Source organism: Trichoplax adhaerens, genomic scaffold (genome assembly GCF_000150275.1).
Source record: "Trichoplax adhaerens TRIADscaffold_1 genomic scaffold, whole genome shotgun sequence".
Lineage (NCBI taxonomy): Eukaryota > Metazoa > Placozoa > Uniplacotomia > Trichoplacea > Trichoplacidae > Trichoplax > Trichoplax adhaerens.
The window spans coordinates 10758331-10775839 of NW_002060943.1; the positions used below are offsets into that span (position 1 = coordinate 10758331).

Sequence of the window (17509 nt, forward strand, 5' to 3'; positions counted from 1 at the left end):
AACGTTTATCGCAACTGCTGGAAAAGATAAATTGATTATCATTTTGCAAAGTGCCCGGGCAGTTTGCAAAATGACCGACTTCGCATACGGTCACGTTCATATATTACCGGTAATGGCTTGTCATTACCGGTAATGACGGCCGCGTTACTACGCCATTACTACGGCATTACCGGTAATGGCCAGCTATTACATGGCCCAATATCGGTAATGCTACCTTTGGGCAGGCCAATATCGGTATTGGTCGCTGAATCAAAAGGCATACATGAAGAATAAGCTAATATAGCTAATATAATTGTCACAAATCCCACTTGTGATTTGGTTAGGTCAGGTGCTATAGTAATTGTGTATGTCTTCCACTAACTTGGAAGACTTCTTCTAAGGGAACACTCTTTCCTCACAGTCACACAACTACTCAGGTTTCCTTCAGACCTCTAGCACTTTTTATTCACCAGTCATTTGGTTTCTAGTCTCTACTAGTTCGTCCTAGCCCGGAGCGACTACTGCCGGCGAATGGCAATTCGCTCGGTCTTTTATACCATCCCCACTCATTTGTGGGGCATACTAGTAAATTGCTCCTTCCACAAATTGTATAAGTTACTATAGGGAATTACTCCCAGACAATTAACATGACTTAGTATGAGCTTGGATAGTAAACAACACTAATGAAAAACAACCAATTATGGTGCCAATCAGCGAGCCTGAGCTCAGCACCAATACATGTAATTAATTATTGGAGCAGTGCGCTCCCATAAGCTAATCTTATATTAAGACAAATACAAAAATTGCTGGGCAGAGTCCAGTATTCCCACTATTGACTTCCTATATAAGTTCCAGGGTTACTTACTTGATAAACGCTCAGGAACTAGTTAAATTAACTGCATTTAGTGACGGGAAATGCCGTCACTGGGATTTCGCGACTAAAAAAAAGTGTCGGTTATATCCGTCACTGGGACTACAGGAACCAAAAAAAGTGTCGGTAATTACCGTCTACGTTTGTTCAGCATATATGATTGTATCTAGAAATCGTTTGATTTGCTTATGTTGATGTTGACCATAAACTGAGTAAAAATCTCGATTTATGCGTTTAAAAATATTTCATAATTTGATGTGCTTACGTTGATTAGAATGCGATATTGGCAAGCCTAATGAAGACTAAGGCATTACCGATGTAATTCGATATGTTTACGTGGCATTTACGTTGAGTAGAATGCGATATTGGCAAGCCTAATAAAGACTTAGCCATTACCGACATTTGGTAGGCATATACCTGAGCATTACTGGTATTGGCCAGCCCTAACGTAGCATTACCGACATTGATCAAGTAATAGCTAGGCAAGACCGGTAATGGCCAGCCCAAAGGTAGCATTACCGACATTGATCAAGTAATAACTGGCCAATACCGGTATATATGAACTATATACCAAAATTAATACTAATTGTGATACTATGCAAGTATCTGTTCGCGAAAGATATCTACATTACGTCATTTGTAGCATTTTTACCTATGATATTGTAAGTAATGGTCATTGACAGATTGAGCTAAGTTAGTACTGGACTTGACAGTGAAAGTGGAAAGATAAGTATTTCGCTAACTATAAATAAATTTGCAATCCATAGTATGGAACTGCAGGACTTATTGTTATGCCTCTAGCTAAAAAGTGAATTACGTAATAAAGTAAAGTTAACAAGAAATGCAAACCATATCAATTATATCTAGACGCTTTACTGCATATATATACTTTCTTTTTACGAAAACACAGAATAGAATTAAAAAGTAAATTGATTAATATCGCCAATCGTGATTTCACGTAATAGTATAAATAAATATTGCTTTATTAACCTCTTCATACAAACCAGCTTTGCAATAGATTACGTAATTTACGATCAATAAGTTGAGTCCCTGAATCAGGAAAGATATCTGCGCTATCAGAAGACTTTCTCTGCAAGCGAATAATACAAAGACTTCGACTCTTCGTATTTTACATTAAACATTAATTTTAATAACTCTTTATTATACGGTATACGGCATTATTACGATACAAATACACTATGAATAGCGGTATAGATCGGTATTTGTACTGTAGTAGATTTCTGCCTTTCACGAGTAAAACAGAGTTGGTCTCAATAGTTGGAATAAAGTAAAAGTAGCTCGACATTGTGAAGTTTGTCTTGTGACTGCAGTCTAGAAGGAGAGTTCTAGGCTTAAACTAGAATAGTATTTGACTGTAGCAACTTAGAATAGCAGAATACTCTACTATATCCTTTTTCAGGAGAGTAATCCGTGACAAGCATTTATATATTTTTCTACAATGGTCTAAGAGTCCTTGCTAGTACGGTGCTATTAACTTTGAAGCTATCCAATAAATTAGAGGCTAATTTTACTTGCCGCTACCTAATGAAGGCAGCAGTATTTACGTACATATATATCTAGTGACTAATACAAGATAATCAGATTACAATATGTCATTATCACGGAACGTTCCCGTGATAATCTACAATCTACCATAATTTATTTATAATCACAGTGATTCGAACTGTTAGTAACAACGCAAGACATCTAAACTAGAAACTGACTAAATAAGGGTAAGCCAATAAATATTTTCCTAGAAGAGATATTATTTCTACTCTAATCTCTACATTACATTGTCATACAACACCGTAACACCTTACAAGAAATGTCGAAATTATTATATTAGCAGAAAGTAACATAACCTTATTAAGGATGGTTAAACACCGATCAAGCTCCAAATATATTACAATAACCCTAAACTAGGGTTATATTAGATTTAATTTGACTTAATAGGAAAGCATCGACGAGGATAATCGTATCACAACCTAAATTGAATTTATATAATTAGCTTCCATAATGATAACCGAACTTGTACTATTGTAACTTTAAAATAGAGTAAGAAGATAGTCGCTATTTACATCATTTTTGCCTAATAATCTATTTAAAAGTAATATAATGCAGTACTATTGCGGTAAATAAATATTTTAAGATAGAAAATGAGGATAAAGAAGTGCTGTTATCGAAACTGATCGGAGGTGTCTATTGAATCGAACGAAGACATTAAAACCTTGAAATAATCATAGAATAATCTGTAAATTACCAGTCTAGTTTGATTTTAATCATTTATTCAGATAGTTTTATAGATATCGACAAGACTAGGAAAATGCGCCAAGAACAATAAAAATTCATCTATGCAATTATATTTTTATCTTTTAAAATTGTTTCTTTACTCAAAGAAAGGAATAATATAAAGGAAAGCTATCACAATCTTAATAACGGGAGTCGAAGTATATTAGGGTCTTAAATTAATTGCAAAGATGTCACTGAACCTAAAGATTTAAATTAGTCATACAACACACGAAAGCCACTTACAACAGGCGTAGGTTAATTAATTAAGTTACTTTTATTGAAAAGATTAGCACAGGCGGCAACGAAACAGCTACTGGTACTGAACTAATAAACTCATAATTGCATTGGCTAAGGCGGAGTATCGCAGATGGCGTAAACAACATTAATGAGCAATGAATTAATTGTATTAGTCATATGCCATAGTGTAGATATAAATTAGCTATATTAAATTTGTTGAATAAGGATAAATTAACGTAAGCGTTAGATTACATGGTTGGAGCCATTAGCTCCGTAAACAATTACATGCAGGTCTGTAGATTAATAATATTAACAATATTAGTGTTGTTATTTATAATAAAATAAAGCATGATATTTGCAAGTTTTCTCTTTATGTTTTTGGAATGGTCTATCAGTGGATGCGAGTCGATAGATTTAGTATGTGCAAATGAGTCCTTTATTATTTGTATTGTTCTAGAAAGATATTGACTTACACGTCATTACTATATTGGTTACTCATGAAAATATAATTGATAATATTGATTGCTACTCTGACCAGATAGAATTTTTTGCAATTTGTACGGTACTATTGAAATTGATATTGAATATCTATTTCCATCAAATTTTTTGAAGGAGTAAAGGTGTCTCACAAAATCAGTCTAAAATAGTGGATGTCTTCTGCCTCTAATACAACTTCAGCAACCTCATAATATTCTTCAACATCTACATTCGTATCCTTCTACTTACATTCCAGAAATTGCTAAAATACCCTATTACATTATGAAGCTTAATTTTACCATATTTCTTTTACTTCATATGAGCATTGATAGCTGCTGTAAAAGTGATAAAATTGACTTGTATCTTGGTGGATTTTTTCCCATCGACAACTTTGAATGGAATGCTAGTGGTCTCCTACCAGTATCTCAAATGGCAATCGACGATATTAATTCTAGAGATGATATATTACCTAATTATCGTCTGAATTTAATTGTTCGAGATACCAAGGTAAATTTATGAACTAAAATTAGTTTAAAAATGATCCTACCGTTTTGCTTTAAAGTTTGCATCATCGTCACTACTTGGTTCTAAATACTTAAATAATATAAGAAAGTTCATGTTATAGCAAATTTTTGCCATTGATATCAACTCCTTTATATCATTTATTTCTTCGTAAAGGCTGTGGCTACGTTAGGTGTTAAAATCTTATTCGATTTCATCCAGCTGCCGCCAACGAAAATAATGCTTTTAGGCTCTGGTTTTACTCGTGTTACATCCGCAATAGCTGGAGTAGCAAAATATTTCAACTTAATTCAGGTTGGTTTTCGTCAAATATACGAAACTTTCACAATAATATTCGATTTATGCGTTAAGACTTATCTTCTGATATAATTGTATTGAACATTAGTAATAACTAGTGAGCATTAAGCATCATTTATCAATATCTTTTTTAGTCAAACTAAGGCAATATTAAGATCCTCACAAAGTAGGTAGTTTAATCTTAGAGTCCTTTTGATAATCGTTGGGAGAGAGTCAAAAAATCTTAGCTTTATCCAATTTGTACTTTACTATTCAGTTTTCTGTTTAATATTTCAAAATTAAATATTGCATTATTAATTTAATAAACAAGTTCAGATTCGAGATATTATCATAACCATCAGCTTCTTATTGCCGAAACAATCTTTAATTGACACTTATTTCGTCAAACAATCCTAGCAAGTCTTCTGTTCTCTTAATTACTAACGCTTGAAAATTACACGCCCTCTTTTCTTCAGAACCATTTCATTAATACCATAGATGGAAATGCACCATATTATGTCCAAGTAATTTCATTTACCTGGTATTTATTATACTTTGAAATATTATGACCGAAAGCGCTAAAAATATCGTAACTTGATAACATCTCCTCAATAGATTAATAGTTGTGCATATTTCGTAATTAATCCGTGGCATTTACAACAGTTTAGTACTCTATTTGTTAGGTAGAAATTAATTTCCAAGGAAGTAATATTGCATAAACACATTGGTATTCATTTTTTACTAAAATATTTGGTCATTGGACAACTATTTACAGCATCAACTTGCAAGATTGATAAAATACGCAATACGCTAGAAGCTAGTGAATTTGGCTCTAGTTTCACTCACACATATTTTGTGGATCGAGACTATTTTTGGGCATATAGTAATTAGCAATAATTAAATCTAATCCAGAAATGCAGTATAACTAATTAGTAGGATAATCGATCATTGCCACGTACAGTACTAATTATTGCATAGGTAGCAAACAATATTAGAATCTGTCTTAACTTGTGTTGATAAAAATTTACCACTTTTGAAAATCCTAACGTAATCTCTTCATAATAATATACAATAAAATACGATTATAATTTGATATCATCTAGAGATAGATTTGGTGTTTACATCAGAATTTAGTACGGTATGTTAATTCGGTCAATTAGAGCTATTATGTTTAGAGAACGTGTCCTTAAATTGTGAAAATAAATAAGAAATCTAATTTTGCCTGTCTTGATCATTACTGATCTTAAGAGTTAAGGTAAAAATAGATTAAGGGGATACAGTTACCTAGCACTTTTAGATCCTGTTACCGATAGTAATAGTCATATCATCTGCTTTAATGATCAGTCGATTTACAACAGGCGCAGCGACTGGTATTTAACCTACCACATCATTTGCATTACATTAATAAATTAACAAATTTATTCTCGTGCCATATAAATGATTTAGGAATACTGTATGTCATGATTTAAAATGCAAAACTGATTGCATTAGTACAGTGATACTGTTTGGCTAATCTATACTCATATAAATTTTTACGGTATTTAAAAAGAAACGAACTATCAGTATATAGGTATAGAAGTCGTTAACTTTAATGAGTGAGGACAGGATGATTATACCTCACGGCGTAGTAATATCGAGATAAATTCCATTCGATTATCACATATGAATATTAAGTTCTTTCAATCTAGCAACTTATTCATTCCCGTACAAACAATTTTAAATCGCAACATTTCATGAGAATAAACCCGCATCCAAATAAGTTCCTACCTTACACACGATTCGATCAAGATAAAATGATCTAAATATGAAAGAATTTATATAGCTACTTAGTAAATTTAAAATGTAGCTTCTCTGAACTATTTATATTTTATTACGGAAGGAGATACAGGGCTGATTTCTGCTGAAAAAGAGTATACAATAGGATCTCAAATGAATCTTCGGATATCACATTTCTTATATGCAGAATACGATTTTGCTCATATTTAAATTGAATAGCTAAATTGTAATAGCTCTAACATTAAACATAATCTGCAAGCATACACACAATTGATTCTCTAATCGCCAATAGCGGAAGTCTGCATCCACCTGTAATGTAACTTAGTATTGATTGTAGACTGTTAGCCATGTGTAGTATAATGTACGGTAGATATTTATCCTAAGAGATATTTGGTAGCTGTAACTATAGACTGTAGCGGTAGAGACTCTATGCTAGAGTACAGATGACTATATACAGTAAGCTGTTGAGTTACTAATATGGCTATAGGTAAAAATAGAACTGTAAATCATATATTAGGATATGGTTAATTCATTGTACTTTGGCTGGTGTGAATAATGTCTACGTAAGTACTGTAGTCGTATCCATATTGGATTAATGATGGTCCGCAGTAGAATAGTCTTACTAAGAATAATTTAACTATGTGTAAAATAAGGTAAAAGGTTGTCATGCGGATTGTAGCTGCGAATGCTACGGAAAGTATAAAAGCATGCAACTTTAGATTATTCTGTTAGTTCGTTGTAGAAGTCTTTAGAAGTAGTATTCGGCTAGAGTAGAGCTGTGTAGTTAATCTTTGTATAAGATTCAATAAAGCCCTTATTTTTCTAAAATTTGGAATTTCGTGATTGGTATATATCACACCACCCTTAACTTTGAAATTAAATAACATACGCGTAAATCAGTTACGGTACGGCACGTTAATTAATATTGCCTTTCATCTTTGATATCATACTGTCTGAAAGTAGTATTATTCATGAATTAAAGCTACCGGTAGGGTTTACACATATTTTATTCTTTTGAATATACCGTAGAATTTTAAAATACTTTGTCCCAGCTATCGAAGAACCGGCCATATTTGACTGTTCACTGCAATCTTACGCCTTACATATTGCAGTATTCGCGGCATGGAAGAATGCGAGATAATATACGTCAGATTACAGCAATTGACTACCGTAGTAGCTTCCGCTCGGTCATGAATCGATTTTTCTACAAATTATGGCGGTATTCGATGCTATAATTTTAATCAAAGAATGTCAAATACGGTACTGTGTTAGTTAGAGCTTTCCTTTCAAGTACCGTAACATAAATTAATGTCGATCGAGGGATATCTCATCCGTAATTAACAGAGGTGTTTGTATTAAAATCTTAACTAAAAATACCCATATATGTATTCAAGATCGGCATTTCGGATTAATTTAAAATAACGAATATGTGCGTATTCTAATTATTTACGTTAATGCACGTATGTGGGAAAATCGTATATAAGCAATATTGATGTCAAGTAATTATAAAAATAATCCACCATGTTTATCAGCAAAGAATCTTATAAATGTTATTATTACATGATTGCCGAATACGATCTAGATTAACCAGGACATTTGATTGCTGAGAGTTTAAAATGAACGAATACTTTTATTTAGAAAGTCTATTCCCACACCTCTTGTCACAACTTGCCAGCAGCGACAAAAAATTTCGATTTATGAAATTCATTAATAAGTTTTAAGGGCCGGCAATGATTCTAGTACAATAGAAGATCGCTTACTCGAAGTAAATGCGTAGACGTATATGCCTATAATTTATAGATTTCTGATTTAACACAATTGTATCATCGCAATCAAAGAGGTTCAATTTGCTTACCCTAGCTGACGAGATTTATTAATTTATTTGATGATAAGCCATTTACTAATTTATTACCGGTAACCTGTTAATTAGTCAATCATAAGCAAAGGTTATAACTAATTCCCTATCTTGTATTTGTTCATATTAGACAACATACTCTTCCGAGGGTGTCTTACTGTCTGATAAAAGTAAATATCCATTTGTGTTCCGAACATGCTTTTCCATTAATGCTTGGAGTTTACCTCAGATAATACTACTCAAGCATTTTAATTGGACGAGAGTAGCCACGCTGACCAGAAGAAGCGATCTATACGATGCAGTAAATCTCGTTTTGTTTATTGATATTCTTAAAAAATGTAAAACATGGTATTACTAATTATGTTAGCCATTTTTCTTCAATAATTGTATTTTATAAACTAAAGAAATATCTTCTTTAATTTAATGCAGTTTATCTGTAGTAATAGAAAATTCACACTGTCCAAGCAAGTTATAGCTTTATGTTTTAAGCTAATCACTAATTTTTGTACACTACTGGTACTACTGGTATTTAATACCTTGCTATAATTTTTAGAGTACGGAGAGATTATTAAGTGAACTCCATCGAGCAAAAATTGAAGTAATTGCCGAAGAAGGACTTATCACTGGCACTAATTCCAGTCGCCAGATTAAAATCTTAAAGGTCGGTAATAATTATAGTACTTGATTTAAATAGCTATTACGATGAAAGAAAGTCATTCAGCTAGAATAATATACCAGATTGACTCTTTTACACAATAACAGCATTAAGCTAGATTGTGAGATATTTCTACCTAGTAATGTAAATAAAGCACTTCTTAGCTTTCCTTATCGCGAGCTGAACACGACAAGTAGAAAAAATTAGAAAACATAAAAAACGTCGTCTGATGTAGAAATTTGTCATGTACTCATACTTTTACAATAATACGGGTATACGCGTATGCTCTATCCGCCTTGGCCAAAGTTGGTTTACCTATTTTAATAGGCCGACATTACGCCAAAATACATCCTTAATATAGATACAGATCGCGTCAAATTAATACTATAGTTGAGGTTTTCTATATCTGTATCTTGAAACGTCGTGAATTGCATTTAAAAGGCAAGAGTAAGTAGCACAAAAGACAGCATTTTTGTATCAAATCTTCGAGTGTTTTCCATTAGGAATATCAATATTTTTTCTCGCGTCCATTTTAATCCATGTATTACATTGTTAACATCCTCTAGAGATAGCAGCAATAAAATTCGTAATCATAGCAAGTAGTGTAGATAAATTCATAAGTATCGTACTGTATAAGAAAGATATCTAAAGTATGATATAAGGTGTAAATGTTCTTATACGTTAAAATTTATGATTTTCAGTTAAGGTGGCTTTAATGATTATTGAGACTAGCTTTTAGTACCAGTATGGCTATAGCATTGTTACGGTGTTGCCTTGTCATTAGGATAGTTTAATAAGTACAGTAGTAGCTAGTATGGAGAATATCCATATTTGTAGTGCTAGGTAAGATAAGTAATGCCTTAACGTGGATGTTGTTTGTTATAGTTCATTACATACTTGATGTTGATTGTTATTGTGTGACAGATAGCAGTAAGATGATTCAAGTTTTAGTTGATGATAGTTGAATTAGACAACCTACGAGCTTAGATTAAGATTAATTATGAGTAAGAGATTCAAAATATTTACTGATAGAAAAGCTATGTAAGGAACATCTCAGTTCGAGATGTTTCTCCTAGTAAGATATAATAATAATACTGTTGTTGTTTACAAATTAGACGGTTCCTATATAAACGGGAACATTTGAGTTGAGTGGTGTGGTAAAAAGATGTAGATGTATCTTTGCTAATAAAAGTTTTATCTTTACAGTCTTTTACTATGTGTGTTTAACGTTAAGTAAACGGGCGTTTAAGTCAGTAGCTACTTATAGACTTTTACTGTACGTTACCTTGTCGCAGAAGTGAAATTGTGACAAGCATTCACAAATAGAAGTTTTTAAGATCGTTATTCACATTATAAACAATTTTATTTATTGTATAATTAGGTCAGGACAATTTTTAAGTAATATAGTTTTCATTCGGTAGCTTGAGCAAATACATTATCTAAGATGTAATTCAATAAACACCCGGACTACTGTATAGTAATAATAAATATTAACTTAAAAATAATAAATATATTTGGCTTAATATGTAATTATGATAGATTTATACACAATCAGTTTAGCTTGGAACGATTCTTTGCTAAAAGCTTCTTCATTATACTGAAATAATAATGTACATCATGAGGAATATGGATGTAGAAAACAAAAATTTTGCAGTTAATCTTTCTTCGTAATTGATTGCTCTATTGAATTAAAATTAAACCAAAACTTGCTTTAAAGCATGTAGTGAACCTATTTTCTCGCATATCATAACAGAAAAGTGACGCCCGGATAATTATAGCGTATCTACAAGAAGAAGACGCCATTGAGGTATTTTGCCAGGTTGGTCAAGTAGGCATAGTTAATTTTGTTATAAGGTTAATCATTGCTCAGATACAAAGTATATCAATGTTATTAGTCTACTATCCTGCAACCTAGAGATTGCAACTGCTTGTTCGAGGCGAGCTGATTCTATGATTTATACGAGCGAGTTATGCACTAGTAGATTTTCAAATTTAAAGAGAAATTGACCATTTATATATCCAAGATATCAAAATATTGTTAATTAATCTTTCCTAAAATAGATGCTAGCATAAGCTCTAAGATTTACAGCATATTTAAATGATAAATACATCCTAGTACTTTAGATTATACTGTTTTACATTTGTTTCATCAATCGGTCTAATACATTTCTATCATTCTATGATATATTTGAAAAGATGTAGTCAATAATTTCAATTGAATCATCTTTCGCATATATAGGCTTATAAACATCAAATGTACGGACCGAATTATGTTTGGATCATACCTAATTATTTTTCTAATACATTTTGGAGCAAAGCAACAAAGTTCAAATATGTTGACTGCACCCCGGAAGAAATTGCGATATCGGCAAATTATTCCTTATCAATAAGCTTCGCTGCAATAAATGTCGTTACAAATAAAACCATATCTGGAATGGTAAATTTAAAAAATTTTTAATTAAAGCTGTTAATAATATTACCTGATGTTACAGTCAATAAGTCAAGTCCCTGAACTATATAAAGGGGAACAATGTCTGCGATACGGGGAACACATCTCCGCTAATGATCAACACGCAGACTTAGAGGTCTCGTATTTTTAACTAAACACTAGTGCAAACTCCCGTCGCTTTGCTGACGGTTTACGATAATGTGCTCATTTAACAGATAGTATTACCATTTGATAGACCTGTCAGAGGTTCAATAACTTTATACCGTAGTTAGTAATATTAACTTTGCAGCCTTCCAATAAGTCAAAGGCTAATTTTACTTGCTGCTACCTGATGAAGATAATAGTATTTGCGAATACAGATACCTAGAGACTGTCACAATTTCAACTCTACGACAAGGAAACGTACAGTAAAAGTCTGTAAATAACTACCGACTTTAATGCCCTTTTACCAAACGTTAAGCATACTCAGCGAAGCACCGTAAAGATAGAACTTTTATTAGCGTAGATAATGTACATCTACAACATTTCACCACACAACTCAACTCAAATGCTCCCATTTATATAGAAACTATCTAATTTGTAAACTACAGTATTATTATTATACCTTACTAGGAGAGACATCTGGAACTGAGATGTTCCTTACATAGCTTTTCTATCAGTAAAATTTTTAATCTCTTACTCATACTTAATCTTAATCTAAGTATGTATGTTATCTAATTAAGCTATCAATAGCTAGAACTTGAATCATCCTACTATGATCTATGAATAGGAACAATCAATATCAAATATGTAATAAAATATCAACAAATGATATCCACGTTAAGACCTTACTTATCTTACCTATTACTTCAAATATGGATAGTTTCTATATTAGTTACTACTGTACTTATTAAACTATCCTAACTGTAAGGTAACACCGCAACAGAGACTTATACAAGATAGCCAGGTTAAAATAAGTTATTATCACGGAATATTCACGTGATAATCTACTAGTATAATTTATCATAAGTCAGTTATAATCACGATGATTCAGGCTGTAAGTAGATTATTCTTAACTCCCTTATTTAACCATTAATTTCGGTATGTATGTTACGGCCATTCTTAAGACTGATGTTGTCCTTAAGGTCAGTCACGGTCTTTGCTAAGACATTAATCATTCCTAAGAATGGCCGACCAATCCTAGGAATGATCGGCAATTCCTAAATTATTTCCACTCTAATCTCTATATTGCAATTTTATAACACTGTACCAGCTAAATTTTATATTACGGAATATGTAAAGTCTCGCATTTTGTCTGTATAATTATAATGAAAAAATTTATCCTTGAGATTACGATAGAACTCACTCATGATAATTATTAAATTACGTATTATTATCACGCATTACTTGATTCAATACTACAAATAAACACTGTTACATTATTACTTGACGATTTATAAATTACTACTAACCGACTGTTTATCTTACGAATTTAGACGCCGAATAACTTTAACATTCGCTATAATAACTGGCCAACTATCGTTAATCAAACCTATTATCCCAATAGTTATGCTGCTTTTGCTTACGATTCTATTTGGGCGGAAGCGATGGCTATGAATAACTCAATTAAACGATTAGCCGAGCTTAACCGGACGTTAGAAGATTTTCACTACGGCGATAGAGAGATGTCACGAATACTTAAGGAAGAGATGTATAACCTCAATTTTTCGGGAATAAGTGTAAGCTACTACTGTAGATGTTCAATCAGCCTCTAAAAGAAGTACACGTATGTAAAGTGTACGATATTAGTTAAACTGCCTGTTAGTCCACGTTGAAATATGCGTATGTTTACTTTACTTAAATCTAAAATTTTAAACGTTTTTATTATATTATATTGCAAATATGAAAATGTGGCTGCTATTAAATTAACTTAATTATCAGTAGAGTCACATTATTATATACCAAAAATCTAAGTTAGCCAGAATTCTTTGCCAATGCAATTATAATCAATATAACTAAAGCTATATTCTCAATCTAGATCGTTACAATACTTCATAGATTAGACGATAATTTATAATTAGTAAATATCGAATTTATACTCTTACATACAGTATTTGAGAGATTTGAATGACTGTAATGAGAATTGTGCTACTGGTAATACGTATGAATAGCAATATATCATTAAGTTAGTGTTATGGAATACAACTATAATATATGAAAGATTAATATTAGACTATTACGGTGTAAAGTGATATATCGCAAGAATATATTTGATTAGCTTGAATTTAGAAATAACAAAAATTTATGTAGTATAAATACTACCAAAGTGTATATTAAATTATTACCGATGTTTTCTCATTTCACATTTCATAGTTAAAATAAGCTAAAGTATCGTTTTTGTATCTCTTAAGATTAGCAGACTGCCTTCAATATGCAGCTATAGGAATACATTAGACTAATTTGAGGACATTTGTCGATCAAAGAATTAACCGCATAATTAAATATAACGCTATGATTCATTATTTGCATAGTTTATTAACCCATAATTATACCAATTTATTTGTATACTGCTTTATGGCTTGGATAAAATAATGGTAACATTTCTGCTGACAGAATATAGTCCAATTTGATACATTTGGCGATGTTCATCCACATGTTACATATCTAGTTCAATATCAAGGTTTGTTAGTTCTAGGTTAATTTTAAAATGAATCTATTACGATTTAATAGATATAGCAATGATTGTTTACTTTTTATTGCTTTTACTTTGAAACATGCAACAGACATTTTATCTATGAGATATTATTATCCGTTCTTTAAATTTCTTACAAATAGGTAACGTCAAAAGAACAGTTGCTACTATTTTGCCTAAAGAGAAACGCGTCGATTTCTTTACTACACCTCCGAATGTTATAAGATGGGCAGGTTGAACACGATTTTTGACCTTAATGAGAATTATACTAGTCTTATGAAAATGTTAATATAATTAAACTTTTCTAGTACTGTAATACGTTATTAAGTTTATTGGTGAATAATAACAACTTTCTAATTGATATAGGTGCTGGACCCCCAGTAGATCGTATTAAATTAAAACAAGTTGATACAAGGCTTCCACTACATGTTTTTATCATTATGGCCGCTCTATCATGTTTAGCCATAATTTTGACTATAGTTTTTATGATTTACAACAATAAATACAGAAACGCCAGGTGATAATAATGTACTTTACTCGTTTCGAATAACACTGACAGCACGATGCAGTGCTTAAAAGCAAGATTTAATTAGCTTTAGAAACAGCATATTCATGTTAAAATATGTCTAGTTGTACTTAATTGAAAGTAGCTGTAAGATAAAACAAACACGTAGTCACAAATAGTAATGTAGAATTAAGATATCTATAAATTTTACTATAGTAAATTAATTGAAGTATGTTTGAAGAAATAAAAGAATTTAATTAATACGGTACCTAAATATGTAATATAGAAGATCTAGAGTAAACAGCTCGTAATCTACCTTTAATCAATTATCATCTTCACGTATACGTAAAATAACTGACAGAATATTATTTTGGAATTTTGATACAAAAAAGCCAAGAAATTTTCTGCTTATATAAGACTTTATTCTGTCATACTTTTAGAGTTATTAAAATGTCCAGCCCCAACTTGAATAATTGCATTTTAATCGGATGCATTCTATTGTACAGTTCAAACATTATAAGTGGAACCATTAGTATTATATCATCCGCAACTTTATGTATGGTAAGTAATATAATACTTATTAGAAATATCCGTAGTAATTAGTGTTACGACTTCCAAATTTTGTAACAAGTACTAGATCTGCACTCAGCAAGGAGACCCAGTATTAAGTTGAAGAACTAACTTTATTGTTAAATAAAGAGTTTATATACTTTCTTTATTGTGACCTTTGATCTACTGACGTAGATCACAAGATCATCACTAACAGAAAGGTTTCCATAGTTTAGACATTACAAATAGAATATCATGCCAAGTATGGCAACGTGAGAATACATATATAGATAACCTTAATATAGTACCATAACTACATCTATATACGCATGACGTGATAACATCGTGATATTTAACTATATATAGAAAGAAGGTAACATACTAATTATGTAACTATTACAGAACGTGATATTAGCAAATTAATATCAAAATTATTCAAGCGTATAGTAAACACAATTTTCAATCAATTATTATTATAAAAGGACGCAAACTCATTATACTACTGTATGTACGAGTATAATAGGGAAAATGGGGGTCTGCCAATGTTGCAATATAAGTTAGAACCTTAAATATATCACCAAAAGCACCTATGTGTATAAATACCGCATCATTAATTAACAGTATGTAGCAATAGACTAGTTTTAATGAATTTCTAATAATACACATATTCATTAAAACTTATGCCTGCATATCACTTATTTGAGTGGTAAAATATAGCACTTTAGACTCTTTAATGAATATTTTTCAGATTTCATACATTTAATGAACATATTTGTATACGATACGTCTTTGAGTAGTCATTTACATTATAAATTTATTTGTAACGAATGACTTAATTGTTATACTGTACCATCGAAAAAGTTAGCACCATGGTTAACAATAATAGGATTTGCTACAGTATCTGGTTCTATGTTTGCTAAGACCTATCGAGCTTATAAAATTTTGACAAGCAGAAAAAGAATTAATGTAAGTGCTTTTGTAAATTTATTGTATATTTGTATTTTACTGGATCCATTCCTTTATGCAGATAGAAATAAAAATCTAGTTTATTCTATATATTAAATATATAAGTATATATTAATATTGATTTCTTCTGTATATGCATAATCTAACGAAACGCCAAACTATTGAAATCGGATAGCCTATACATGATTATCATCTATATGGTATAGTAACAGTATTAATTCTTATGGAAACAATGGTATTAACGACGTGGACAGTAATGGATCCAATGAAGCCAGAGTATAGAATCTTACCTAGACAGGTATTGTAATAAGTAAACTTTAGTATCTACGTGTGTAATTAAAAAGGAAACTAATAATTACGTTGCAGCAGTTAGACTTTTTACCTTGATAAATACACGTATAATTATAAATGTTATATGTACTTGATTTTCTTCGGTACTAGTACTAGTTTTAAACATCTTAAATATATTATTAACTTTTTTCTAGACTTCTCCAAACAACAGCTTTATAATTTTAGTTCCAAGACTACTAGAATGTTCGTGCAAAAATTTTGTCATATGGCTGGCTATAATTTTAACTTTAAATGCATTCGTGTTAATTTTTGGCGCATTTCTAGCTTATGAAGCAAGAAATATTAAATTATCTGTTATGAATGAATCGAAACAAATTGCTCTTTGTATTTATAATGTTGCACTTTTATGTATTATTGTCATTCCAATCTCATTTTTCTTACCAAATACATCTGGAGAAACATATATTGCATCGAGTGGATTAATACTCTATTGTACAACAACGACAACATGTATTTTCTTCATCCCAAAGGTATTGACAGTATTTCTGATATACCATAATCTTATTTATGTTGGTAATAGCTCTATAGCGACTATGCGCAATATTTTACTGCCTACTTCAATAATGATTAGGATACTATTTAATATTCGTATCTATTAACTTTGAATTTATCAATTTATTACAGATTAAGTATAAACATGATGTCGTTTATCCTAATGGGCGATTTTTCTCTGTTGGAGACAAAAGCACAAATACAAAGATCGACTCGTGATCAAAATGGAGTAAATAATATTATAATTCTACTATTGAATAATACACTTACCAAGCTACTGCATAATGATAAGACTTAAATTTAATGATCATTCTGAATAGTACAAATTCAATTTTAATCTCGCGTTAATGCGGCTATTATATGAATTTTAATTATAGTATATAGCGAGCGTACTGTTCAATAATACGAAAACTCTCGAGGCATAGTAATAATTCTTAATTTTTAATGGTTTTCAGCATTCAATATTGCAGCAGTAACTGCTAAAGGAACCATTTCGTCAGATATATTGTTATCTATATTGTTGCTAATTATAGATACGTCAATAGCTATATCGCTAATTAAATATGTAAGCTATTTTAAAGATTTCTTT

At 31.2% G+C, this 17509-nt stretch overlaps 1 protein-coding gene across 1 annotated transcript; it reads left to right on the forward strand.

Annotated features, from left to right (window-relative positions):
- Positions 1-3628: 3628 nt before the first annotated feature.
- On the forward strand, positions 3629-17139 carry TRIADDRAFT_52579 (uncharacterized protein; the record flags this gene model as incomplete). Its single annotated transcript, XM_002108234.1, has 18 exons — positions 3629-3667; positions 4055-4360; positions 4532-4669; positions 5267-5334; positions 6945-6990; positions 8836-8943; positions 10691-10756; positions 11177-11374; positions 11430-11522; positions 12862-13104; positions 13979-14045; positions 14201-14290; positions 14424-14574; positions 15069-15123; positions 15973-16077; positions 16253-16375; positions 16563-16898; positions 17053-17139. The coding sequence occupies 18 exons, from the start codon at positions 3629-3631 to the stop codon at positions 17137-17139; spliced, it is 2319 nt and encodes a 772-aa protein (XP_002108270.1).
- Between the last annotated feature and the right edge of the window lie 370 nt (positions 17140-17509).